This window comes from Phyllosticta capitalensis (genome assembly GCF_038381095.1).
Source record: "Phyllosticta capitalensis strain CBS 128856 chromosome Unknown BKA78scaffold_12, whole genome shotgun sequence".
In the NCBI taxonomy this organism is placed as follows: Eukaryota; Fungi; Ascomycota; class Dothideomycetes; order Botryosphaeriales; family Phyllostictaceae; genus Phyllosticta; species Phyllosticta capitalensis.
Window position 1 is genome coordinate 830612 of NW_027117450.1, and position 23567 is coordinate 854178.

Below are 23567 nucleotides of genomic sequence, written 5' to 3' on the forward strand. Positions count from 1 at the left end.
ATCAGCTCGAATGGGAACTGAAACACTGCAGGTCCAAGACCTGGCGCCGATGTTGGCAGTTAGCCGCCTGCACAGGAATCGCTTAAGGACGAATCGGCGGCTGGGAAGAGGAGGAACACTATGGTCCGACGGTATATGGTGGCGCTTACGCACCTCTGACACGGGGCCAAGACCGGTTCGCACGAACAATGACGGCCACGATGCAGACGCGAGACGTCGCAATGCTTGCTGGTAACACAATACAACCAATTCCGACGCGTCGCCGCCCCGACCCGCCTGTTGCGATTCGCCAACGGCTGCCAATGAATTGCACCTCTGACGTTCGCCCGCCGCTCCGGGCACCGCGGCTTCGTTTCTGCTACGCTTCTGGCGCAGCAGTCGCCCTGCCATCCAACCTCCATCCCACGCCATAGAGTGATTTTCGCAGTGCCTGAATGCCTTGACCCTTTGCTCCTCGCCACTCGCGTTCTGACTTGGCCCTTTTCCATCTTTTCCAAGGCTGGTACTTTTCTTTGGTAGGACAGGACTATCCCTTCTATCCTCGCGGCCAATCTCGCTCAATTCTAACGCGTACCGACTAGGACTGTATTTCTTTTAATCCCTAGGCGCGACTCGATAATTGGGACTACCGAGCTGGCCTCGCCGTCAGTCCATTTCCTCTCGCACAGCACGCCGCCGCCGCCGCCGTTGGTCACGATTATTCGCCACGCCGCCGCGAAGCAAGCAACTTGATTCAAAGTTGCTTCTCCAAGCCTTGTTATGTCCTCCGAGAAGGAATACTACCCCGAGAATCGGTTCTCTGGTGGGAGCATATCCGGGCAGAGCCTCCGGAGTCTATCTGGCCGCGAGCGATCACGATGGCCGCCTCTGACGCGCATGTTAATGTCGGGAGAGATGAGCGATGAGCCACCGCGAGATCTGACGGTACGGGAGCGTTTCGACCGTTGGATGGTGAACGAAGGGTACAGGAGGCTGTTTGTGGCCGTTTTCATGCTGGTACACGTCATGATCTTTGTCTTTGGCGTCCTCAACTACGCCCTCAAGGACAATCTTTCGCAAGCACGTATCGAATTCCGGACAGGATACATCATTGCCCGGTCTGCGGCCATGGTTCTACATTTCGACGTAGCCCTCATTCTGTTTCCCGTGTGCCGCACCTTCATCTCGTTGCTCCGCGAGACACCGCTCAACGGCATCATCCAGCTCGACAAGAACATTACGTTCCACAAACTGGTAGCCTGGTCGATTGTGCTCTTTACCTGGATTCACACCATTGCTCACTTTTACAATTTTGGACGCTTTGCCGCTGTCAACCACCTTGGCTTCGCCGGATGGCTCGTCGCCAACTTTGTGACTGGCCCCGGATGGACCGGCTGGGTTATGCTCATCGCGCTCATGGCCATGGTTTTCACGTCGGTCGAAAAGACACGTCGCGCAAATTACGAACGCTTCTGGTACACGCACCACTTTTTCATCATCTTCTTCGTCATGTGGAGTATTCACGGAGCCTTTTGCGTGATTCGTCCAGACTTTGCCCCTTTTTGCAACACGGTCGGTGTATTTTGGCTCTGGTGGATGTACGGAGGTTTCTTGTACCTGGCTGAGCGCATTGCCCGCGAGGTGCGTGGCCGCCACCAGACGTACGTGTCCAAGGTGGTTCAGCACCCTAGCAACGTGTGCGAGATCCAGATCAAGAAGGAGAACACGAAAACCAAGGCTGGACAGGTGAGACACTGCTCCTTCAACCGATCCACATTGCTAATCCATTCAGTACATCTTCCTCTGCTGTCCCGAGGTTTCAGTCTGGCAATACCACCCCTTCACTCTCACATCAGCCCCTGAGGAAGACTACATCTCGGTCCACGTCCGCTGCGTCGGCAACTTCACGCGCTCTCTCGCACGCGCGCTAGGCTGCGACTTTGAATCCAAAGACGGCGCCGTCGTGTCCGCCGCAAAAGACGAAGACTCGGTCGACCCGTCTCTCCGGCGCGTGCTCCCGCGCGTGTACATCGACGGACCCTTTGGAAGCGCGTCAGAAGATGTGTTCAAGTTTGAGATTGCAGTTCTCGTGGGCGCCGGTATTGGTGTGACGCCGTTTGCTAGCATTCTCAAGTCCATTTGGTACCGGCTCAACTACCCGCAGAGCAAGACGCGGCTGCGCAAGGTTTACTTCTTTTGGATTTGCCGCGACTTTGGCAGTCTCGAGTGGTTCCGAAGCTTGCTTATGGCGATTGAGGCGCAGGATCTGGAGCACAGGATTGAGATTCACACGGTTTGTCTGCCCTTTCTTCCCTTGTGCTCCAACCTCATCACATGTCCCTCCCGACTAACGAACGTTCATCTAGTACCTGACAGCCAAAATCAACATCGCCGACGCAACCAACATCATGATCAACGACGCCAACGCTGAGCAAGATGCCATCACGGGGCTGCGCGCGCCGACCAACTTCGGCCGCCCCAACTGGGACATGATTTTCAAGTGCATCCGCAAGATCCACACGCCGGCCGAGGCAGGTGTCTTCTTCTGCGGCCCCAAGGGCCTCGGCTCCCAGCTGCACATCAAGTGCAACATGTACAGCGACCCGGGCTTCTCATACGTGTGGGGCAAAGAGAACTTCTAGACGTCACATGTCGCGCCTGTGTATGGTGACGGTGGGAGAGGCGTGGGGTGCGTGGACCATTCTTTTTGGCGGGAGACGACGGATTCTCGGTCCAGCTCGCCGGGGACGCACTCGAAGGGCCTGGAAGCCGGGGGAGGGGCAAGAAGGAAAAAAAAAGATGCGCACGTCTATCGTTCTTGTTGCCGCTGCGTCTCTTCGTGCGTGCGTACTTGCTCTCGCTAATGACTTTTGGGACAGCTAGCTGTTGCCGAAGAAGGGCTAAGATTTTTCAATCCAATTTCAAAGTCCTACAACATTGCAGCTGCTGTGATGGACCAGGTTGTGTCACGGAATCGAATCTCTTCCGGAACGATCTCGACCCCCAGGTGCCAGCGACAAGGGAAATTTCATCGATAGGCACGGCTACATTGAATCCTTTGGACTGACCAGCCATGTCTGTCTTCTAGCTCATTCAGTCCGTTTTACTCATCAACCCTTCCCGACACACCTCGTCTTGTCCCATGAACCCGCCAGAATCTTCCAATTGGTTGCTGAAGCTAGTCCTGCTTGACTTGCTTGTGTCCCTCGCGGCTTCCCTGGCGTCCGTCAAAGTACGCCCACACAAGCGCCAGAGCAGCAGCCACGCCAGCTACGATCTGAGTACCCGCAACGATCGCGACACCGTAGCCACCCATGGCAGCGCTCTGCAGGGTGGCGAACATGCTACCAGCGACAATAGCTCCAGTCGTAGCCTGAAAGCTCGCAGCCGCAGATCCTACAATGGAAGAGGAGTCATCAGCACCACACGCTCCCCATTCGGTGAAAACCCAGTCTTCAACTTACCAGCAATAGGTCCCGCAGCACCGAAGCCAGCCGCACCGAGGGCCGCAGGCACGACAGCAGGCACGATGATGACAACAAGAATGCAGACGACGATGAAGGCGAAGAGGTACGGATGCTCCTTGATCCAGCACCAGAGGGCTTGCAGCAGATCCTTGAAGCGGTCCCAGATGTTGCGCAGGAGCTGCTCCCAGTCGAGCGTGCGGAGGAACTTCTTGGTCTTGAAGACGGCGCGTTTGACTTTGGTGATCGCGCGCTTGCAGACGGTCGAAATGGCGCGGAGGGCTTCGCCGGACTCGATGGCGGTGATGGCCCGTTTGATTTTGCTGGCTATGTGGTTGAAGAAGCCCATGGTGGGGAGGCGCTTCTGGAGTGATCGGAGGAAGATGGAATGTGATGCAGGCAGGATGTGTTGACGGTATTAGTAGCCACATCTGTTGTTTTCATTCACCTGTGCCGAGAGGTGAGTGATTGGCTGCCGCGGTCAACGCAGCAACATGAAGGTAGCCTTTTCCAGTCGCCTATGTTGACATCAATTGACTCCCTAATCACAACGATAGAGAAATCCCATTTCCCTCAGGGGGCACCCCGTCCGTACACTTTACGACCAAGTCTTCCCCTAGGACCCGAGCACCCAGCATTCGGATCACCCTTCACTCATGACAAACGCAACGACACTCGTTGCAGACGGACAGGCCATCTCGTGCCTTAGCCGCAGCGTTTTCGAGGGCATCTCGAAGAGTCTTCTTTTCCCGCTTAGCCCTTTCTTTCTTTCCACCGCGTGTGCCACGGTGTGCTTTAGGCTGTTTGCAACCAATTCATCAGCTTGTGTCAATTTTGTGGGAGGGGGAAATGGCTTTGACCGTATTCAGGGGGCCAAAGAACTCATGCACACCTTGGGTTTATCCGCAATCTCCTGCGATAGTTGCGGAGCCATGATTTCGTTCTTGTCTTGTTTGGCGGCAGGAGTATCAGAAGTAGTAGCAGGCATCGTGGTTACTTGTTTTGCCAGGCCGAGAGATTTGGAGTCTTGCAAAAGTTTTGGATGGAGTGCTATTCGTATCGAACGAAGTTGTGCTGTTGTCCGTTCGAGTTGGCAAGTCACCAGCTTTATACTCTTGTTGCTTCGCTGGTCATGACACTCTACAAACGTGTCTCGCTCAGAGCTTTTCCACAGTACACGCGTAGTGTAACAATGAAAGCACGTCTTTGGTCTTTCTCAATGACCCGAAACAAAGAAGCTTGTTTCGTAGACATGTTGGTTGAGTAGTATGAGACAGCGAGAGTGACCAACGCCAACGTGTTTCTGACTTTGCCGGCAAAGTCGGAGAGACAATCCCTTGTCAACGCTGTTCGCGAAGCGCAATCGGCCGTTTTCTTCGCTCGCTCAGTAGAGCTTATATATCCAAAGTCGGTTGCCTTCCCGAGTGCACCAATTCTCTCCAAGTCTAATTCTCACCTATAAGTTTACCGTGAGTTTTCCTCGACTTCCTCGAAGCATACATAGACTATAAAATCCACTGCCCAAGTCCTTTGTTCTCTCCGAGAGATAAAATAAACCGTAAGCCTAAGACCACCGCAACATACCACTGAACTCAGGAGTGACCCCTGATCCAGCCTAATCCCAGTTCTTAGACATGGCGCGAATCAAGCTGAGAGATCTGAACGTCAACTTCACCAACCACTACACTGTGGGAAAGTACCTTGGCGGCGGGGCTGACGGAAAAGTCTACCGCGTAAACAGTAAACGGACTGGGTACGCATACGCGGCCAAAATCCTCGTACCACGCACAGACCCGCTACAGGAATCCCACATCGGCTACCTGCTGAAATATGTCTCCCACGAAAACGTCGTCAAGTTTGGCCAAGATTGGGAGGCCATGAGCCCAGGAAAACCCGAGGTGCTGCTCTTCGAGTACTGCGAACTGGGCACGCTTGCGGACCTGGTGCTGGATAAGTACGGGAACTATTTTCAAACGTCGAACCACATGCTTGAGAGAAAAGTGCGGCACATCTTCATGCAGCTCCTGAGCGCGCTAAAGTTCCTACATGAGCCGGCGAAGGGCTCTACCCACGGTCCGATCATACATCGTGACATCAAGCCGGACAACATCGTGGTGACCAAGAACCCTCGCGGCTTCGGATTGCCCTTAATCAAGCTTTGCGATTTTGGCGGCGCGCTGGAGGCTGAAAGCACCAACTGTGGCAAGCGGAAGCCGCTGCGCCCCAGTCACCTGGCGGCTTTCTCGCGTGGCTTTGCACCGCCCGAGCTGGGCTGGCCTCCAAAGGCGAGTGCCTATAGCTCCGCGAAGCCTGCGTATGACGTTTACAGCGTCGGCGCAACCATATATTGGATCATCCGCAGAACTGTGCCACCAACTAGTGGGAAGACGATTGCTCCTAGAGGCCAAGCGTCCGAGCAGTACTACTCCAAAAGCTTTTGGGACGTTCTGCGAGGTGCATTGCAGAGGACAGAAAGGAGTCGGTGGAGCAGACAAAGATTGCGAAAGCAATTGAGCAAGCTATCTAAACCGTAGAATAAGTCGTCCGGTGGATTGGGGAGTGTGAGTATCAAGGACCAGGGGTGAATGGCCGGGCGAGCCTCACTTTACAAGTTGCTCATTATTAATCATCGAGTATTACCCAGGTGGTAGCAGAGAGACTTCTGGAAGTAACAGAGAAGTAAGGGGAACATTCGATCTGTTAGGTTGGATTCACATTTTGATCAAAGACGGGGAAATTCAATTACCAAATCCCTCAAAGCTTCCAGAATGTTGAAAACAGCAGAGTAGGTGAGATGCTAAAACAATCTGCATTCCCCAAGTTCTTGACCCTATTCTCTCTTTTGGTCTTCGGACTTCTACAGCTAGCACTCAAAAACTCTGAGACAATGTCTGATCAACATCGTCGACCGCGATGTTTCAGACTCCGCATCTCAAGGCTTCCAGAAAGACTTCGACCGCAAGCCAAAGTTATACAAAAAAGCCAAACTTCTGCCACTACCCATTCCATCAAGCCCAAACAGCAATGATGCCCATTAGTTTTCCCGTAGGCAACGAGGCGCCATGCGAAACCAAGTCGCCATCTCAGACCACTGAGCAGATTCGCGAGCAGCTTCGCATAGAGGCAAAATGCCCGGCTTCAAACACTCGTACATTCGAATTCTCATTCACCGCCGAACCCCTGCACCTCGCACTCAACACATCGGCAATTTTCCGGGGGACTTTCAGCGTCCCTGGAGAACCCCTTAACCCCGCGCTCAAAACATGGCAGGATAAGTGGAAGAGCAAGTATGAGCAGGTGCGTCCGAACTCCTTCCTGCCCCTCCTTCCTCTCCCGTCCGCCATTCACCGCCTACGCTAACACCCCAAGAAAAGATGCAAAAGGACAAAGAAGAGGCAATCGCGCAGCGTGACGATTCACACAGGTTTCTACGCGACTGGGATACCAAGCTCTCAAAAGAGCAGGGCTCTGATGAAAAGCATCACGAGTGCGCATTGGTCGGAGTGCAAATGGCGGAGGAGGCGTTGGCCAAGATTGCGAAAGAAGAGGAGGAGATGCAGAAGGAATTGGACACTATTGTGAAAAAAGAGGAGACGATGATGGACGACGTGCTGATGAGCAGAGAGCTCAGCCGTTTGAAGATTTCTTAGGCGGGGAAGCTGGAGAGGATTGGGAACGAGTCGGCTGGACACTTGGTCCTCTTTTGAAGTATCCCCCGAAGAAAGTAGATGGTGTCACGAGCGGGATGTGATGGTGCGACTGGTAGAAAGACTACATGTAAAGAAGGCAGCGGAGTTGAATGGTTGGCTTGGTTCTGTTGGTTTTTCAGGTCACAGGAGTTGCATTTTGGCGTGGAGTGGATTTCCTGTCTGCTCTAGACGCCTTTTAAGGCACGAGTTAGACTGAGACGATGCACTTACTTTCTTCGACAATTTTTGAGGATCTCAGTAGTAGTTTCACACACACCCTGCTGCTCTACAACAACAATTCAAAGACATAATGTGTTTCCAAGATTGTCTGAGTCGCATGTTCTGTACTCAGGTTCCGCTCAATGTCTCCACCAACTTTCTCAACCCTCTCAGAGCTTTGACAGCATCATCAACAGCAATGCTGGCGATGGAGCAGATATAAAACGCGAGTCAAGTCCTGCAGTTGTCTCTTCAAACCAACAGCATCGATCCACCTCCACTCTACCATCTACTTGATCAACTTCGCCAGCAGAACGCGTCCCAAACAGGCAACCAAAACCACACTACCGTCGCAGCTCAACACCCAAAAAACACGCACTTACTCAAATTACCACAATGCCAGACATTTTCACATATAATCTGCTCTGGTTGCAACGCGTGAGCATATCCTCCTCTTCCCAACCGCCCCAACTAAGACGCTGAAAACTGCACAGATCCAAAACCAGAAGTGCGAGGCACTCGACGACCACGTGCTCGCACTGAGGCAGTTTCAGAGTGCCAGAAGCAAGAGGCAACGCGCCGCTGCCCGGAAGGCGATGAGAGAGGCGCACGAATGGTACGAGGAGTTGTGCGAGGAGGAATCTCGTGCCAGGCACGGGTTGTCGATGGCGGGGCCTGGTATGGGCATCATCTGAATCTGATGAAGAGGCAACAGCTGGCGAGCATGCCCAAGGGGGAGCGGCGCATGAAGGAAAGGAATGGGATAGGGGAAGTGGTCGGCTTAGGCGCAGAAAAACAAGAAAACAATCGGTGGAAGCAGTGTGCCATGAAGTTTCTGACACTACATTTTCATGTCAATTCTCACCCGTCATCCAGCTTAACTCTAGTCTCCCTTTTTTTTTTTTTTTTTTTTCACACGCAACCAAAACTTCTCCCTTGAATTATACTCTACAACTAACCCTTGCACCTCGACTATTCATCACGCCCTCCATCTCACTTGACCCATTTTCTACGACCATCATCCCCCATCCCTCCTTTCCCCCGTCCCGTTCCCCCACCACCCTAACCCTACCCTACAACCCCATCCTCTTCAATATCGCCGCCACCTCCAACTCCCGCCTAACCATCTTCTCCCGCTCCTCAGCCCGGCGGTACCGTTCACTGGCTCTATCCATCTCTCTGCTCGATTCAACACACTGTTCGTAGCAGATGCGCCACTCGAGCTTGAAGTACCAGTACGCAAGCGTTTCGGCTGCGTTGGTCTTTTCGCGCTCGAGCTGGGAGTTGGGGGGAAAGGGGTTAGCTGGGGGGTTGGTGGGAAGGGGGAGGGAGAAGGGGAAATGTACCTGATCCAACTCGCGCACCAAGTCGTCGTAGCGGCATTCATACTCGGACTCGGACGAGGACTGAGACTGAGACATTTTTTTGTAGTAGTAGCAATGTGTGGAGTAGTGCGTGAGTGAGTGGTTGCTGTAGTAGTGGTTTGGTTTGTTTTGACGGCTGCGTAACGCTTTCAGTCAATCGAGAGTGGCAGAGTCAAGAGACGATGGTTGCTTGAAGAGTCCGTTGCAGGGCTTTGCTTTGCGCTTTTGTACTACTTCTACTCAGCTCCGCCGCCGCATTGTCCTGAAGGATATCTGGAGACAAAGTGATAGAGACAGTCAGCTAGAAATGAGTGCGAGACATGTAGACTGAGATGGTGTCTGGTTTTGGAGCATTTTGTGTCTCTGAAGTCAGTCCTATTCTACCCCTTTTGCCCTAGTTTTGACTTCCTGTCTTCTCCTCTCACATTCCCTAGGAGGCTGAATCACTGGATGTGTTGTGCTAAAACCCTGCGCGTTCGTATCTTGTATTGCCGTCTTGTTTTGGCAATTCGACGAAGCTGGCTCGATTCACGCTGGGTGAAGAGGGGGAGGGGGGGGGGGGGGGGGGGGCGAAAGGGGAGCGGAACACGACTGACCAAACGGAGCTACCTACGTCCGTGCCGTCCAACTCCTCCGTTGCTGTCGCCTCAGTGGACTGAACGAAAAATGGTCTCAATGAATCGATTCGAGCGGGTATATGTGAATGATGCAAACGACCTCTCAAACCAGTGTGGCTTTCTTTCCCCATACTCCGAAACAAGACACCTCACAACCAATCCTCCTCCTCCTCCTCCTCCTCCTCTTTGCTTTACCCTTTCCCCCCTAAAATGCCATGTTCTTGCCAATCTCACTCTCCCAATCCCTCGCCCTCTCGAAGCCATTCTGGTACCCCCTGAAATCCATCATGGCCTGATACACCTCTTCCCTCGAACTGACCACGAACGGACCATACTGGACAATCGGCTGATCAAGCGGAAGTCCCGCCACCAGGATGAAGCGCGCAGGCTCCTTGGCATCGGGCGCGACGCTCGCCGCCACGCCGTCGCCTTCGCTGCCAAAGACGACGTTGTGGTACTGCGGGACGACCTGCGAGGACGAGGGGGCCGGGCCATCCGAGAACGCCGCGCTGCCAGACAGCATGTACGCGAAGGCGTTGAAGCCGGTGGGCAGTGCCTGGGTGAAGCTGGCACCCGGCTGCATCGTGACATCGAGCAGCCAGACTGGAGTGTACGCCAGCTCGGCGACGCTCTCGACGTCGCGCCTGCGGCCGCTGATGACCTTGACGCGCACGCTGCCGTCGGCGGCGGTCCACTCGGGGATCTCGGAGGCGCGCAGGTCGCGGTAGCGCGGCTCGCAGTCCTTGAGGCGGCGCGGCAGGTCGACCCACAGCTGCATGCCGACGTTGGGCGAGCCGTCGGCGTTCTGGGCTGGCATCTCGGCGTGCATGATGCCCCGGCCCGCCGTCATGAATTGCAGGTCACCCGCGTTGATGCGGCCGGCGTTGCCCGCGAAGTCTTCGTGGTCGACGGCGCCTTGCAGGAGGTATGTGATGGTTTCTTGCCCGCGGTGCGGGTGGTCGGGGAATCCGCTGCCAGGGGAGATGGTGAAGTGGTCTACAGCATGTTAGTATTTGGCATTCGGGTGTTGAGGGGAAAGATTGTGGCTTGGACTAACCCAGCATCAGAAAAGGCGAAAAGTTCCTCAGTTTGGCCGTGCCTACACTCCTTCTGACACGCGCGCCTGCTCCCTCAGCTTGCTCAATAGCCAGAAACTTTTGCTGTATACGGCGCGGTATGACATCTTCTTCTCTCTTGGCCAACGCCGGGTCATTGGGCGGGATGACGGGGAGGCCCTGGAAAGGCGTCGTGTTGGAAGCCATGGAGCGCGTAGAGTAGCTTGCGCGAGAGAGGTTGAACCACGAGGCAACGGTGGGACGCTGCCGGGACAAGCAGGCGAGAATATTGGCGGTAGCGGTGGAAATGGTTGCGGATGGGGTGGTAGTAGAGAGGTCGAGGTAGTAGGCGAGGAGCGCGGCGACGATGCAGACGACGAGGCTGGTGGTTAGGATGAGACGCATATAGGACGGAGGTTTATGAAGACAAGAAATCGAGGAGAGAAATTTATATATTCGAGGGAGGCCGGCTGTTCTAGCGCTCAAGGACGGTAGTGGTGGTGGAGAAGGCCATGGAACTGACCGCCATGCAGCGGGACCACCATGATGAGTGCTCGTAACAAAGAGGCCGTGATTGATCAGCACGACGACTGCGACCAAAAAGGGAACGCCAGACGAAGGCGACGAAACGGTTGCGCTTGGTTTGCTGGCGCTCGTGCTTCTCGGCGGCCGAATGTATGTGGAGCTGGTTGACCTGACGTCTTTGGCCGTCGTGGGGTATTTGATCGTGGCTGACAAAAGATTGGAAATCCGACGCTGCCTTGTGGCTTTGACGCCCCCCAGCCAATCACACGCCGCCACTCCGACGGTAAATCCGCAACGCTGACATCGCTCTCATCGCTTCATAATTGCTGACAAGATGTGATCGAGCACTCAACGACACTAGCTGCTGCGAGCCGTGCATGAATATCACTATACAACGACGTCACGGCACACCTCCGCAACCGCAGCAAGCTCACACGGCAACCAGACGATGGTCAAATTCAATAGTCTAGCATTAAAAACTTGTGCATCTGCTTCGCGCGCTGTTTCGTCGCCTCCTGAAAAGCTCAAAACCAACCGGCTGTAAATCAACATTTCGAGAAAAGAGAGCAGCAAGAAGGTGGTGGTGCTGAACGAGGAAAAAGAAGTGTACTCTACACCCTAGCCTCCCAGCGCTTTGCCCTTCTCCTACTTTGACAAGTTCACTCAACTCCATACTGGCCCAATGGTTGAATGATGTACCCAACAACGACGAAAGAAACTCCCGCCGCGCCTTTTTCTCGCCCACGACTTTACGAGTTTGCTGCGTCGCTTAGTACTCGGCCTCCTCGAGCTCCTCCTCGTCCAGCGCGTCGCTGGCAACCTCCTCGTAGTCCTTCTCGAGGGCGGCAAGGTCCTCACGTGCCTCGGAGAACTCGCCTTCCTCCATACCCTCACCGACGTACCAGTGGACGAAGGCGCGCTTGCTGTACATGAGGTCGAACTTGTGGTCAAGACGGCTCCAAGCCTCGGCAATGGCCGTCGTGTTGGACAGCATGCTGACGCAGCGGTCGACGGGGGCAAGCTCGCCGCTGGGGACGCGCATCGGCTTCTGGTAGTTGATGCCAATCTTGAAACCAGTCGGGCACCACTCGACCAGGTTGAACGAGGCCTTGGCCTTGAGGGCCGCAACGGCGGCGTTGCAGTCGCGGGGAACGACGTCTCCGCGGTACAGCAGGGCGACGGCCATGTACTTGCCGTTGCGGGGGTCGCAAACGACCATCTGGTTGTTGGGCTCAAAGCCTGCAATGGTGGTGAGCAGGAATTCTCCAAATTTGCAGGAAATACGTACACTGGAAGGTCAGGTCGCTGACCTTGAAGCTCTCGTGCGAGCTCTTGTTGGCAGAAATGACGGGCGCATAGCTGATCAAGGGGTAGTGGATACGGGGGTAGGGCACCAGGTTGGTCTGGAACTCGTTCAGGTCGACGTTGAGAGCACCGTCGAAGCGGAGCGACGAGGTGATGGAGCTGACGACCTGGGCAATCAGCTGGTTGAGGTGCTCGTAGCTGGGACGGGGAATGTCCAGGTTGCGACGGCAAATGTCGTAGACGGCCTCGTTGTCGACAAGGAACGTGCAGTCCGAGTTCTCAATGGTGCTGTGGGTCGAGAGAACGGCGTTGTAAGGCTCGACGACGGCAGTCGAGACACGGGGCGCAGGGTAGACGGCAAACTCGAGCTTCGACTTCTTGCCGTAGTCGGTCGACAGACGCTCCAAAAGGAGGGCGCCGAAACCAGAGCCGGTACCACCACCGAAAGAGTGGAAGATCAGGAAGCCCTGGAGCGACGAGCAGTTGTCTGTGCCAATTTTAGCTTGTGCGCAAGTAATTGAGAGGAGCAAACAAACCAGCGACGCGACGGACGCGATCAATGACGTTGTCAACAAGCTCCTTGCCAATGGTGTAGTGGCCACGGGCATCTGTCATCCGTCAGCTGTCATTCCAACACTAGCGCGGTCCCTGAACCCACAGTTGTTGGCGGCGTCCTCCTTGCCGCTAATCAGCAGCTCGGGGTGGAAGAGCTGCCTGTATTGGCCGGTGCGGATCTCGTCAACGGGCTGATCCGGCGTCAGTCAATTCCCACGCAGAAATCCAAATTGTTCGCAGCTGCTCACCGAGGGGTCGAGGTCGACGAAGATGGAGCGGGGGACGTATTTGCCGCTGCCAGTCTCGGTGAAGAAAGTCTCAAAGGAGCCTCCCTCAGTGTCGGCCTGGCTTTCGGGGTCGGGGCGACCATCGGCCTTGAGACCGTGCTCCAGGAGGTAGCTGGTCGGGCGGCGTCAGTTTTTGGCATGTTGGAAGTGGGCAATCGGATGCTTACAGCTCCCAGGCGCTGTTACCGAGCTGGATACCAGCTTGACCGATGTGGATGTGGCAAACCTACGCGTCGAGACGTGTCAGCGAAACGGTGCAGATCAGGGGAAGAAGACGGGCGGGCGACAAAACGCAGTGTAAAACGCGCATGCGCAGGCCGTCGAGGAAGCAGAATTGGGCGACGAACCTCTCCCCTCATGATTGCGGTGTTGTGGGTATCTTGTGGTGATGGGTATGTAGGAGAAGAAGCTTGTTCAGTGGATGGTGTTGGAGTCGGTGTTGGTGTTGACAATCGAATAGCGGGGCCGTCAAAATAGGCCGTGCAGGGATACGCCACGGCTCAGCCAATCAAACCCGCCGCCGCCCGACTCGAGCTCCAGTCGACGGCCCAAGAAAGACTTCAAACACCAACTCACGCGCTGCAGAGAAACCAGCTCATAGCATCGTTTCGCCGTGTCAATTGACGTCTGTCACGAAACACGCTACTTGCCGCTGCACGACACTGGGCAGCACCGCAGGCAAGCTCAGCAGCTGCTCACTCACCGTCTACAGTACCGACCTTTCCCCTGAGCGAACACTCATCTGTGCGAAATGAAGACCTTGATGGGCGCATACCAGCACAAACTACAAGATGATCATGGAGCCTTCTTCACTTCTGCACCTCTCCGCAATCAACGCCTCCCGCAGTGCATTGAATCCCCACATGGTGCCCCTGCGGCAATCCTTTGCATGTTGCCGCCCGAAATTAGCGTCGCTACGCGAGCCCTCCTTGACTTTGGCAAGACTGTTCCACTGTGACTGCGCAAATATTGGTCAAGAGGCAGCCTGTCGAGACACTTGCACGTCAATGGCAATCGCTGTGGAGCTTGCAACAAGACAAGTCACGCAAAACATCACGAGGTGTAGGCACCAAGACACCGGCAGTCATCAATTTTGAGTAGCTGGATACATGTGCTTTTCTCTAGCCGTCACCATCAAATGTGCGCCATAACCATGCTTCCATCACAGACCATTGCCATTAGCGTCGGCTCATCTCCACTAGCACCCTGTCCCCTTGTCAGTATCGCTTTTTTCAACGTCTCGAGGAAAACTCACGTTACACACGGTCAGCCTACTTGGCCTCGCCGTTCGCAGGGACAGCGGTAACGTCCTCAACTTCGGCCTTCTTCGCCTCAATCTCCTCCGTCTTCTCGGCCAGCAAGTTGTTGGCAGTCTCTTTTTCGAGAGACTGTCCCTCGCCAGTCTTGAACTGGTCCTCGAGCTCCTTCTGGAATGCCTCCTTGGCCTCTTTGATGACCACATCAAGAGCCTTGGCCTTGAACTGGTCGGCTTTGGTCTTGTCGACAGAGGATGTGCGGCGAGTGGCACCCGTCTCGGCCTTGTCGGAAGCGGGAGCTGGCTTGGTGTTGTCGTCCTTCTTGGAGTCTTCCTTGGAGATGACCTTCTCGGAGTCGCCGTTCTTGGAGGCCTCCTTCTCGTTGGCAGTCGCGACACGTTGAAGTTCAGCCGAGATGCTGTCCTTGGGAGGGTAGTGGCCGAGGACCTTGTGCTCCTTGCTCAGGACCTGCTGGGCTTCTTCCTTGGTGACGGACGAAGGGTGCTCGCGGAGCTTTTCCTCGATAGGGTCAGCGACCTTGTGAAAGTTCTGCATCAGGTCAGTCAAATGACGATCAAAGTGGGTTGTATTTGCCAACCTCGACTTTGTCAGCCAGGGACTGGACGTGGGAAGCAACAGAGCCAGAGGGAGGACGGTGGCCCAGGGCCTTGTGTTCGGCACTCTCGAGGCGAGCGGCATCCTCCTTGGTGACGTGCAGAGGGTCTTCCTTGGCCTTGGCCTCCAGGAGCTTCTCAATGTCGGCGGAATCGTCCTTGCTGTCCTTCCTCTCCTTGACGTCGGTCGTGGTCGAAGGGGTTTCCTCCTTGGCGGGGACAGGAACAGCGGGCGTGGTATCAGGAAGGGCAGACATGTTGGCGGTTGTTGCAGTGCGAAATTGAATGAGGTTGGTTTCAAAAGGGTGCAGCGAATTTGCGAGGCAGAACAAGTGGTTGAGCGGAGATGCAGAGGAGTAGAGTCGCAGACGAGAGAGGAACGAGTTTTAAAGAGGTGGCAATCATCTCGCAGCAGGCAGGCAGTCGCGCTGCTCGTTGCGGCAGGACCCTTCGGTTTGCGTCCGGGCAGAGGGTGAGTGCGCAAATGGAAGGCAGCGACCCGACTCTTTGCCATTGCAAGACTGAATGAGCAAGAAGGAGGAGACCAATGCAACTCGCGCTTGGCGACAGGACAGGGCATTCTTCAAGTGCAGGGCTGGCAATCAGTCACTGCGATCCGTTCCGCTCCCTTTCATGGTGTTGCAAAGACACCCAACATGTGTAAGCACGTCCATCCATTGTTTGTGGCCCACGGCGTCCGCGGCATTCAAAGTGTTGCATACACGTTGGGATTGACTTATCATGGAGGAATGCTTTCCTGGTCACGTTCGAAGCTTGGTTCGGGGCTTTGGGGACTTGGTTTGTGGGGTGATCAGTTCGCATCGGCAGAGAGGATTTGTGCTTTTTAAGAGTAGGCGCGTCTCTAGTGTTTGAGGCTTCTTTTGTCACTGCGCCACTAAGACTGAGAGCTTATCGCGATCGCGAACACGAGCTGAGAGGTTGGGCCAAGGGGGTGGAGGCCTACTCTCGCACTGTACCAGTGGTCGGGGAGAGTAAGCAAGGATGCGGAAGGCGGGAGAGATGAGGTCGGACGATGAAGTGCCGAAACTGACATGTGCTTGGTGAATGGGCGGTCTTGGGTGACACTGACGCGTAGAGGTAGAATGGGTCGGCTAGACATGTCGTCGTGGTGGAGCGAGAGGGACTTGGCGTGGTCAAAGTCTAGGGTCCAGTGGGTGGGTGGATCCAGAGTCCGGAGAAGAGGTGGGGAGACTTGCCCTGGATCTCAGATGAGGGCACGTCAGCGACACCAATGACGTCGCGGAGAGGTTGAATCGGGATAGACGTCCGAAAGCCAACGGTGCTGGCGCCGGTCGTCAATGAATACCTTTGTAAAAAAAGACGCGCACACCAAACTCTCTCCTCTCACAGGCACAGGTCGTGTCTGCACAGCAGTGCTGCAGCGGGCAGCCAGGAAGGCCCTGGAGCAAGCCAATTAAGCTACCCGCTGGGCCTGACGCCAAGCAGCGGCGTACCACCAGTCAAAAGGCAGGAGCCGCATCGGCATGCCCGGAACGGAGGCAGGGAAGCACTGCCGGCCAGGCACTAAACCAAGCAAACGAAACACGCCCATCGTCATCCCAGCGTGCTACTAGTGCTAGTGAGTACCGTAGCCCAAAGGCGCGTGCGACGTCCATCTTTTTTTTCTTTAGTCCCGTAACCCCATTGCCCTGCTTTTGTACTACGTACCATGATAAGAGGCCATGCCCAACCACCGAACCATATCTCCACTCAAATGACCTGACCCTGCAGCTCCCCGGTATCTGCTGCTGCTCTCCTTTTTCCTCGCTGTCGCTTCTCCCTCTTCCTCGCCGTTCTCCTCGTCTTCGCCCCGCAAGTGATCTGCTCGCATCACGCACGCCCCGACCTACCATCCCACTGGTACTGCGCAGCAGATTCTCATTCCCGCAATGACCTCGCCTGCTGAGGAAAAGGACGAGCCCAAACACCAGAGACTCCATGCTCACGTAGATCCCGCCTCGGACGAGGATGGCACCTGGCACGGCGATGGCTCGACCCGCCATAATTCAGAGCCCCAGTACAACGACTCGAATCATCTGCGGCCCCCTCCAAGCGACCAGCACTTGACCGTCGACACGGCCGATACAATTAGGGAGAATAGAAATCGCATGCCCTCGCCATCGGCCACTAGGGAGAGAGCAAAACGTCTGGATGACGACTTGCAACTGCTGCAGATTGAGCGTCAAATATCCCAGCAGGAGGAAGGCGCCGATGCTTCGCTGCACAAGACCCGGTCTCGCTATCACGAGCCCGTCGATGAATTTGCCGCTGCAACAAACCCTTTGCATGAGCAAACTGCTACCGTCTACAAGCCTCCCGAGGACCCCACCACCAGTTTTGCCAAATTTTTCAAAAAGGTCCACAACTCCAGCTGGCTGGTTCGCTACCTCACCTATGTGGTTCCAGTCGTCATCATTCTTTTGGTGCCGCTGCTTGTTGGCGCACTCGTCTTCAGAGATGCCACGGTTGGTGGCGTCCAGCTTCTGTGGTTCTCAGTATGGTTGGAAATAGTGTGGTTGACCATGTGGGCTGGCAGGGTAATTGGCCCCTGAAAGACCCAAATTCAAAGCTGACACTTGACAGATTCTCGCCAAATGTCTCCCCTGGCCCATTGGAATTATTTCCAGCTTGTTCACCAACAATGGCAAAAAGTGGCGCGACATGGGCAAGCAGCTGGAGCTGCCGGCAACTCTCTTTTTCTGGTGGCTCGCCATCATCATCTCATTTTACCCGACCATGACTAGCCACCATCTCAATCCTGCAGAAAAGGGCAAAATCAAGTCGTGGGAAAAGACCACCTACAAGGTCTTCATCTCCATTTTTGTCGGATTCGTTCTCAACTTTGCGGAGAAAATCATCATCCAACTCATCGCCATCAGTTTCCACTTGCGAACATACGCCGACCGCATCGAGCTAAACAAATTCCAAATCGGCAGTCTTGTCAAGCTCTACACCTGGTCCAAGGCAAAAATTGCCATGGAGGATTCCGAGTTTGAAGCGCGCGAGTCGATGCCGGCCTCGGGAGCCCTGACCCCTGCGCAGCTAGTCAAGGAGGCCCAGAAGAACACCAAGGAGGCCATCACCAAATTTGGCGACGTGGCAGGGAGGATCGCTGCCGACTTTACTGGCCGCGTCGTCAACAAGAGCAACCACCCTCATCAAGTTATCCTGACCCTGCTTAGCTCCACCTCGGGGAGTCAAGTGCTGGCTCGTCGCCTCTACCGCACCTTTGCTCGCGAAGAGACCGAGACGGTGCATCCAGACGATCTGAAACACGCCTTCGATAACGACGAAGAAGCGGATGCAGCCTTTACCATGTTTGACAAGGACATGAACGGCGACATTTCCATGGAGGAACTGGAAGCCGTGTGCGTCGAAATCGGGCGCGAACGTAAAGCCATCACAGCCTCTCTCAAGGACCTCGACTCTGTTATTTCCAAGCTCGATGACGTCCTAGTCTTCATTGTTGCCGTCGTTACAATTCTCGTCTTCATCTCGCTCATCTCCACGTCGGCTGCCGGTGTCTTGACCTCGGCGGGCTCTTCGGTCCTCGCCTTGTCCTGGCTCTTCTCCGCAACTGCCCAAGAGTTTCTGCAGTCCATCATTTTCGTCTTCGTCAAGCACCCATTTGATGTTGGCGACCGAGTCACCGTCTATGGCACGACTGGTTCCACAGGTCTTGGTGACGACTACTTCGTCAAGGAGATTGCCCTCTTGTACACCGAATTCAAGAAGATGGAAGGCCACGTCGTCCAGGCTCCCAACAATTGTCTCAATGAGCTATTCATTCTCAACCAGCGTCGTTCTGGCGGTCTTGCCGAGGCTGTCCCGGTCTGCATCAAGTTCGGAACCACTCTCGAGCAGATTGATACTCTGCGCACCAAGCTTCTCGAGTTTGTCCGTGCAGAAAAGCGCGAATACCAGGGTAATATCCTTACTGAGCTGCGGGAGGTGAAGGAAGTTCACTCTCTTACGCTCAACGTCGTCTTTTTCTACAAGTCCAACTGGCAAAACGAACTCCTCCGTCTCCAGCGCCGCAACAAGTTCATCTGCGCCCTGATGATTACCATGCAAGAGTGCGGCATAGAAGGCCCTCGCATGCGCTACCCAGGCCAAAAGGAGTCGTTCCCCGTCTACCTTCAAAATGTCCCCCACATGGCCACCCCTGGCACGGGTCGCAATGGACACCCGGACAACCCCAGCGGCTGGATGGACGAGCCTCGCCAGGATGGCAGACCTAGTACGCCTCCGTTTGTGCCGGCCGTCTCTCAGTCACCAAAGATTGGCAGCTCCATGCGCGACCAATCGCAACAACCTCCCTCCATTCTCCGACAGCGTGAAAGCAGCATCAGTGGTTTCGCCGGCTCACGACCGCGTGGCGAGTCGCTGGCAGCCATGGGCCGACGCGTCGATTTTTCGCTTGGTATGAAGGACATTAGCGCAGCCGATATGACGGGCGATGTATTTGACGATGCGCCGCCACGTCGCCTGCCCAGTCATCTCATCTCTGGAGCCAACGCCACCACATCGTCGCTCGCCACCAACGGCGCCTCCCGCGCGCGTACCTCGCAGGACACGGCCCGTAGTACCGGCCGCGAAAGCCACGACCTTGCTCATGTGCCGTCCGACATTAGCAATGCGCGCTCCCGCACCAGCCACAAGAACCGCTTCTTCTCGCGCAGCAGAATGCGGCGTGGCGGTCCCGACGACCACGAAGACGTCGAGACGGGCCTGGGCGTGATCACCGGACCTCCCACAGGAGCGCCTCCCATGACCGAAATTCCCGAACGGCAGAGCGGCGCCGAAGACTCGAACGAGAGCAGCGGTGCGGCAGGCCGCGGCAGCCGCATCGTCCACGGCAGCCGTGGCAACAGTGATAACGAGCCGATTGACCCGCGAACCGGCCTCATCAGTCCTGTGGCCTACAACGATAATCCGAGCGACGGACACCTGCCAGTAGGAGACCGTCCACCCCAGTACCGCGAAGGATACACAGCCAGCGGCGCGATCAGGGGCGACGACGACAGCTTTGGCGGCAGTAGGAGTCCTCCCCCGCGCTCTCAAACGGACAACTGGAGCCCTGGCAGACGTAGATAGAATCTATCGGGCACGACCACCACGGGTGACACCTCGGGTGATTCCGGCCAAACGCCAGGCTCCGCGTCCTACGAGATGCGGGATTGGATTCCTTAAGACGTAGATTTACGTCGACCGTTTTCCCTTACCTTTGCTTCTTCCCTCACTTTTCTGCGCTTCTGCTTTTGGTGGTCATGGGACCAACCAAGGATTGAAAAAATTCCTGAACGCGTGCTGCGCTGCTCTGCTCTGCTGCGTTCTTTAGCGGGGGTTTCGGGTTGCTTGTTGTGCTTCGGTGGTGTTTAGGGACGCGGGTGCTGAGGTGCTCGGCGCGGATGACAAAGGCTCAAGATAGAGCATTGCTTCATTATTTGAGTGAATGAGCGGGGAGTGTGAGGAGAGGAAAGAAAATACGTGGGTGGACGAATGGGGAAAAATACATGCGAGGATATGACCGAATCAGATGGATAGATTGATAGACCGGCTTGTCGTCATGTTGAGTGATGACATGCTCCGGGGTTTCGAACGCCGTATTCTTTTCATCTGTAATAAAGAACTCCTCTTCCACTCTTGTGACATGAACTTGGAGAGAGTTAAAGAATCCGTCCGCCGTTAAACGCTGCTGGTGGACTGTGCGCTGATTGAATCTAATCTTATCTAGACCCCTGCCAAAATTTTGGGGCATCTCCACTGCGACTCTGCTCGAGGCTCTTCTACAACTCTCCAAACCAAACATCGCAAAGATGCCCGAGAAGACGCACACGACAGTCGACAGCAATAGCAAACCAGTAGAGCCTCCAAGCCAGTCGTCCGGCGAACTACCGAACCCAGCCAAGAAACGCAAGCGCGATCGCAACGACAACGCTCCACGAAAGAAGCACAGCAACGCCGGCGGCGCACCACAGGCAAACCACGGGCACCAGGGGAAAAAGCACCATGCAGGCCCACAAAGAGATGGCAACGAGAACAACAAACCGCGCTTCAGCGGCGGCGGCGGCAGTCTTGCGCAAAAGCGCCAGCAGCTGCTCCCCGTGCGGCAATCGCTGCCCATCTGGCCGGCACAGGACAAGATCCGGGGCGCACTTCGCGACGACAAAGACGTCATGATACTGGTCGGTGAGACGGGATCCGGTAAATCGACCCAGGTGCCGCAGTTTGTGCTCGACGAGCCGTGGCTTGCGGGCAGCCGCATCGCCATCACGCAGCCGCGGCGTGTGGCCGCCATTTCGCTGGCGCGCCGCGTCGCCGAGGAGATGGGGTCGCCGCTGGGACTTGCGAGCCCCAAGAGCACCGTCGGATACAGCGTCAGGTTTGATGTGTCGGTGTCGCCGAGCACAAAGGTCAAGTTTTTGACCGAGGGCATGCTGCTCCAGGAGTTGCTGAGGGATCCGTGGTTGAAGGCGTACGGGTGTGTGGTGGTGGACGAGGTGCACGAGCGCAGTGTCAATGTGGATCTGGTGCTGGGTTTCCTGAGGAGGATTGTTTGTGGCGATTGGCAAAAGGGCAGAAATGGGAAGCGATTGAAGGTTGTGGTCATGAGTGCGACGGCGGATACCGAGAGACTTGTCAAGTTCTTTGATGATGGATTTCGGGAAGCTCAAGGTGAGGCGAATAGTGCGAGTGCGGTCAAGGGGGAGCAAAACGAGGAGGCAGAAATTGAAAAAGAGGAGCCTTCAGCAGCACCCACAGAGGTCGCTGAGAAAAAGGGCAAGAAGAAGAGAAAGGACAAGAAGGAGGAGAAAGAGGCACAAGCCACGGCCGATCCTCCAGCCGCCGCAAAGGAAGAATCAAAACCAACGGAACCAAGACACCATCACTCGATATCGACATGCTACATCGAAGGCCGCATGTATCCTGTCAAAGTGCGCTACCTCCCCGAAGCCACGACCGACTTTATTGAATCCGCGCTCAAGACCATCTTCGAAATCCACGTCAAGGAGCCCTTACCTGGCGACGTTCTTGTCTTCCTAACGGGTCAAGACGCCGTCGAAGCCCTCGAGCGCCTCGTCAACGAGTACGCCGCCAGCATGTCTCCCGACCTGCCCAAAATCCAAACACTGCCTCTCTTCGCCGCCCTGCCCCAACTCCTGCAACAGCGCGTCTTCCAGCCCGCGCCCCACCGCACCCGCAAAGTCATCCTCTCAACCAACATCGCCGAGACGTCCGTCACGGTCCCCGGCGTCCGCCACGTCGTCGACAGCGGCAAGTCCAAGGTCAAGCAGTTCCGGCCCGCGCTCAACCTCGACTCGCTGCTCGTCAAGCCCATCTCGCAGTCGGCGGCCATCCAGCGCAAAGGCCGCGCGGGTCGCGAGGCCCCCGGCAACTGCTACCGGCTGTACACCGAGGCGGCGTACGCGTCGCTGCAGAAGGACACGACGCCCGAAATCCTGCGCTGCGACCTGAGCGCCGCGCTGCTGATGATGAAGGCGCGCGGCGTGCGCGACGTGCTCAACTTCCCCTTCCTGGACCCCCCGCGGCGCGAGAGCCTCGAGAAGGCGCTGCTCCTCCTCTACCAGCTCGGCGCGCTGCAGGACGACGGCGACATCAGCGCCATCGGCCGCCAGATTGCCCAGCTGCCCCTGACGCCGACGCTGGGCCGCTGCCTCGTCGAAGCGGCGACCGAGGAGCGCGGCTGCGTCGAGGACATGGTTGACATTGTCGCGGCGCTGAGCGTCGAGAACGTCTTCCTGAACCTGACGGTCGAGGAGCAGCGCGAGGAGGCGGAGATGGCGAGGCGCGAGTTGGTACGGAGGGAGGGCGACCACTTGACCCTGTTGGCGACGGTCCAGGCGTACGCGGGCGAGACGGTCGATCGCAAGGCGTGGTGTCAGCGCCGCGGCGTCAATCATCGCGCTATGCAGAACGTCATGGTGAGTTTTTCTGTCGTTTTCCCCCCTTTTTTTCGGTACTCTGGTACATGGTTTGACTAACTCTTCTCTCTCCCAGGATGTCCGCAAGCAACTCCGCGCCCTCTGCGCCTCGCTGAAGCTCCTACCTTCTTCCACCACCACCACCTCCTCCTCCTCTCCCAACCCCTCATCCACCACCGATCCCAAATCCTCCTCCTCCGACCCCACCTCCTTCGACGCCATCCTCCTCTCGCTGCTGGCGGGCTTCGCGCCCAACACGGCGCGCCTCGTGCCCGACGGCTCGTACCGCACCATGATGGGCAACCAGACCGTCGCCATCCACCCCAGCAGCGTGCTGTTTGGCCGCAAGACCGAGGCCATTTGCTTCTCCGAGTTTGTCTTCACCAACAAGAGCTACGCCCGCGGCGTCAGTGCGGTCAGGTTGGAGTGGGTCGCCAAGGCGTTGGGGGCGCAGTAATTGGTGGGTGGGTGGTGGGTATGTAGGGAGGGAGGAAGATGGGGGGGGGGGGGGGGGGGGGGGGTGGGGGCAAGCATGAGAGACTGCATGGGAGAACGGCAAACAGCTGATGTATATGACGTCTGGATACATATGTAGCTACACGGATGTACATACAGTGTGCATTCGAATTTGTGCAAAGTGTGTGTGTATGATGTATGCACCAGGCAAGAAA

The 23567-nt window shown here is 56.0% G+C and overlaps 10 protein-coding genes across 10 annotated transcripts; 6 read left to right on the forward strand and 4 right to left on the reverse strand.

The window, feature by feature from the left end:
- Window positions 1-759: 759 nt before the first annotated feature.
- Window positions 760-2621, forward strand: BKA78DRAFT_333949 (NADPH oxidase; the record flags this gene model as incomplete). Its single annotated transcript, XM_066890148.1, has 3 exons — window positions 760-1725; window positions 1772-2272; window positions 2346-2621. The coding sequence occupies 3 exons, from the start codon at window positions 760-762 to the stop codon at window positions 2619-2621; spliced, it is 1743 nt and encodes a 580-aa protein (XP_066739213.1).
- Window positions 2622-3157: 536 nt separating this feature from the next.
- Window positions 3158-3792, reverse strand: BKA78DRAFT_357151 (uncharacterized protein; the record flags this gene model as incomplete). Its single annotated transcript, XM_066892172.1, has 2 exons — window positions 3158-3375; window positions 3444-3792. 2 exons carry the CDS (start codon window positions 3790-3792, stop codon window positions 3158-3160), a joined length of 567 nt encoding a protein of 188 aa, XP_066739214.1.
- Window positions 3793-3977: 185 nt separating this feature from the next.
- BKA78DRAFT_52895 (uncharacterized protein) lies at window positions 3978-4933 on the forward strand. Its single transcript, XM_066893317.1, has one exon. The coding sequence runs from the start codon at window positions 4100-4102 to the stop codon at window positions 4577-4579; it is 480 nt and encodes a 159-aa protein (XP_066739215.1). The 5' UTR covers window positions 3978-4099; the 3' UTR covers window positions 4580-4933.
- A 118-nt stretch (window positions 4934-5051) lies between these two features.
- BKA78DRAFT_362785 (kinase-like domain-containing protein) lies at window positions 5052-6178 on the forward strand. Its single transcript, XM_066892470.1, has one exon. The coding sequence runs from the start codon at window positions 5078-5080 to the stop codon at window positions 5975-5977; it is 900 nt and encodes a 299-aa protein (XP_066739216.1). The 5' UTR covers window positions 5052-5077; the 3' UTR covers window positions 5978-6178.
- A 1-nt stretch (window position 6179) lies between these two features.
- BKA78DRAFT_53035 (uncharacterized protein) lies at window positions 6180-7334 on the forward strand. The gene is made up of 2 exons (XM_066893319.1): window positions 6180-6740; window positions 6818-7334. Exons 1-2 carry the CDS (start codon window positions 6357-6359, stop codon window positions 7091-7093), a joined length of 660 nt encoding a protein of 219 aa, XP_066739217.1. The 5' UTR covers window positions 6180-6356; the 3' UTR covers window positions 7094-7334.
- A 2177-nt stretch (window positions 7335-9511) lies between these two features.
- Window positions 9512-11111, reverse strand: BKA78DRAFT_326867 (RmlC-like cupin domain-containing protein). Its single transcript, XM_066889463.1, has 2 exons — window positions 10390-11111; window positions 9512-10328 (listed from the first exon to the last, which is right to left on the reverse strand). Exons 1-2 carry the CDS (start codon window positions 10790-10792, stop codon window positions 9538-9540), a joined length of 1194 nt encoding a protein of 397 aa, XP_066739218.1. The 5' UTR covers window positions 10793-11111; the 3' UTR covers window positions 9512-9537.
- Window positions 11112-11572: 461 nt separating this feature from the next.
- On the reverse strand, window positions 11573-13584 carry BKA78DRAFT_53050 (tubulin alpha-2 chain). Its single transcript, XM_066893320.1, has 7 exons — window positions 13407-13584; window positions 13227-13285; window positions 13021-13171; window positions 12876-12963; window positions 12754-12825; window positions 12201-12704; window positions 11573-12151 (listed from the first exon to the last, which is right to left on the reverse strand). Exons 1-7 carry the CDS (start codon window positions 13416-13418, stop codon window positions 11682-11684), a joined length of 1356 nt encoding a protein of 451 aa, XP_066739219.1. The 5' UTR covers window positions 13419-13584; the 3' UTR covers window positions 11573-11681.
- Window positions 13585-14330: 746 nt separating this feature from the next.
- BKA78DRAFT_300009 (uncharacterized protein) lies at window positions 14331-15186 on the reverse strand (the record flags this gene model as incomplete). Its single annotated transcript, XM_066887136.1, has 2 exons — window positions 14331-14864; window positions 14914-15186. The coding sequence occupies 2 exons, from the start codon at window positions 15184-15186 to the stop codon at window positions 14331-14333; spliced, it is 807 nt and encodes a 268-aa protein (XP_066739220.1).
- Window positions 15187-16839: 1653 nt separating this feature from the next.
- BKA78DRAFT_357158 (Mechanosensitive ion channel-domain-containing protein) lies at window positions 16840-20047 on the forward strand (the record flags this gene model as incomplete). The annotated part of the gene is made up of 2 exons (XM_066892173.1): window positions 16840-17487; window positions 17534-20047. The coding sequence occupies 2 exons, from the start codon at window positions 16840-16842 to the stop codon at window positions 20045-20047; spliced, it is 3162 nt and encodes a 1053-aa protein (XP_066739221.1).
- A 700-nt stretch (window positions 20048-20747) lies between these two features.
- BKA78DRAFT_326883 (P-loop containing nucleoside triphosphate hydrolase protein) lies at window positions 20748-23384 on the forward strand. The gene is made up of 2 exons (XM_066889464.1): window positions 20748-22896; window positions 22973-23384. The coding sequence occupies exons 1-2, from the start codon at window positions 20770-20772 to the stop codon at window positions 23351-23353; spliced, it is 2508 nt and encodes an 835-aa protein (XP_066739222.1). The 5' UTR covers window positions 20748-20769; the 3' UTR covers window positions 23354-23384.
- The last annotated feature ends 183 nt before the right edge of the window (window positions 23385-23567 follow it).

Excerpts from the sequence above, each read along its gene's own strand:
- BKA78DRAFT_52895 (XM_066893317.1), top strand. The coding sequence starts at position 4,100 with ATGACAAACGCAACGACACTCGTTGCAGACGGACAGGCCATCTCGTGC.
- BKA78DRAFT_362785 (XM_066892470.1), top strand. The coding sequence starts at position 5,078 with ATGGCGCGAATCAAGCTGAGAGATCTGAACGTCAACTTCACCAACCAC.
- BKA78DRAFT_53035 (XM_066893319.1), top strand. The coding sequence starts at position 6,357 with ATGTTTCAGACTCCGCATCTCAAGGCTTCCAGAAAGACTTCGACCGCA. Across the intron at positions 6,741-6,817 it reads GGAAGAGCAAGTATGAGCAG|ATGCAAAAGGACAAAGAAGA; the intron begins GTGCGTCCGAAC and ends CCCCAAGAAAAG.
- BKA78DRAFT_326867 (XM_066889463.1), bottom strand. The coding sequence starts at position 10,792 with ATGCGTCTCATCCTAACCACCAGCCTCGTCGTCTGCATCGTCGCCGCG. Across the intron at positions 10,329-10,389 it reads TTCGCCTTTTCTGATGCTGG|ACCACTTCACCATCTCCCCT; the intron begins GTTAGTCCAAGC and ends AACATGCTGTAG.
- BKA78DRAFT_53050 (XM_066893320.1), bottom strand. Across the intron at positions 13,172-13,226 it reads GGTAACAGCGCCTGGGAGCT|CTACCTCCTGGAGCACGGTC; the intron begins GTAAGCATCCGA and ends CCGCCCGACCAG. Across the intron at positions 12,964-13,020 it reads TCGTCGACCTCGACCCCTCG|CCCGTTGACGAGATCCGCAC; the intron begins GTGAGCAGCTGC and ends ACGCCGGATCAG.
- BKA78DRAFT_326883 (XM_066889464.1), top strand. The coding sequence starts at position 20,770 with ATGCCCGAGAAGACGCACACGACAGTCGACAGCAATAGCAAACCAGTA. Across the intron at positions 22,897-22,972 it reads GCGCTATGCAGAACGTCATG|GATGTCCGCAAGCAACTCCG; the intron begins GTGAGTTTTTCT and ends TCTCTCTCCCAG.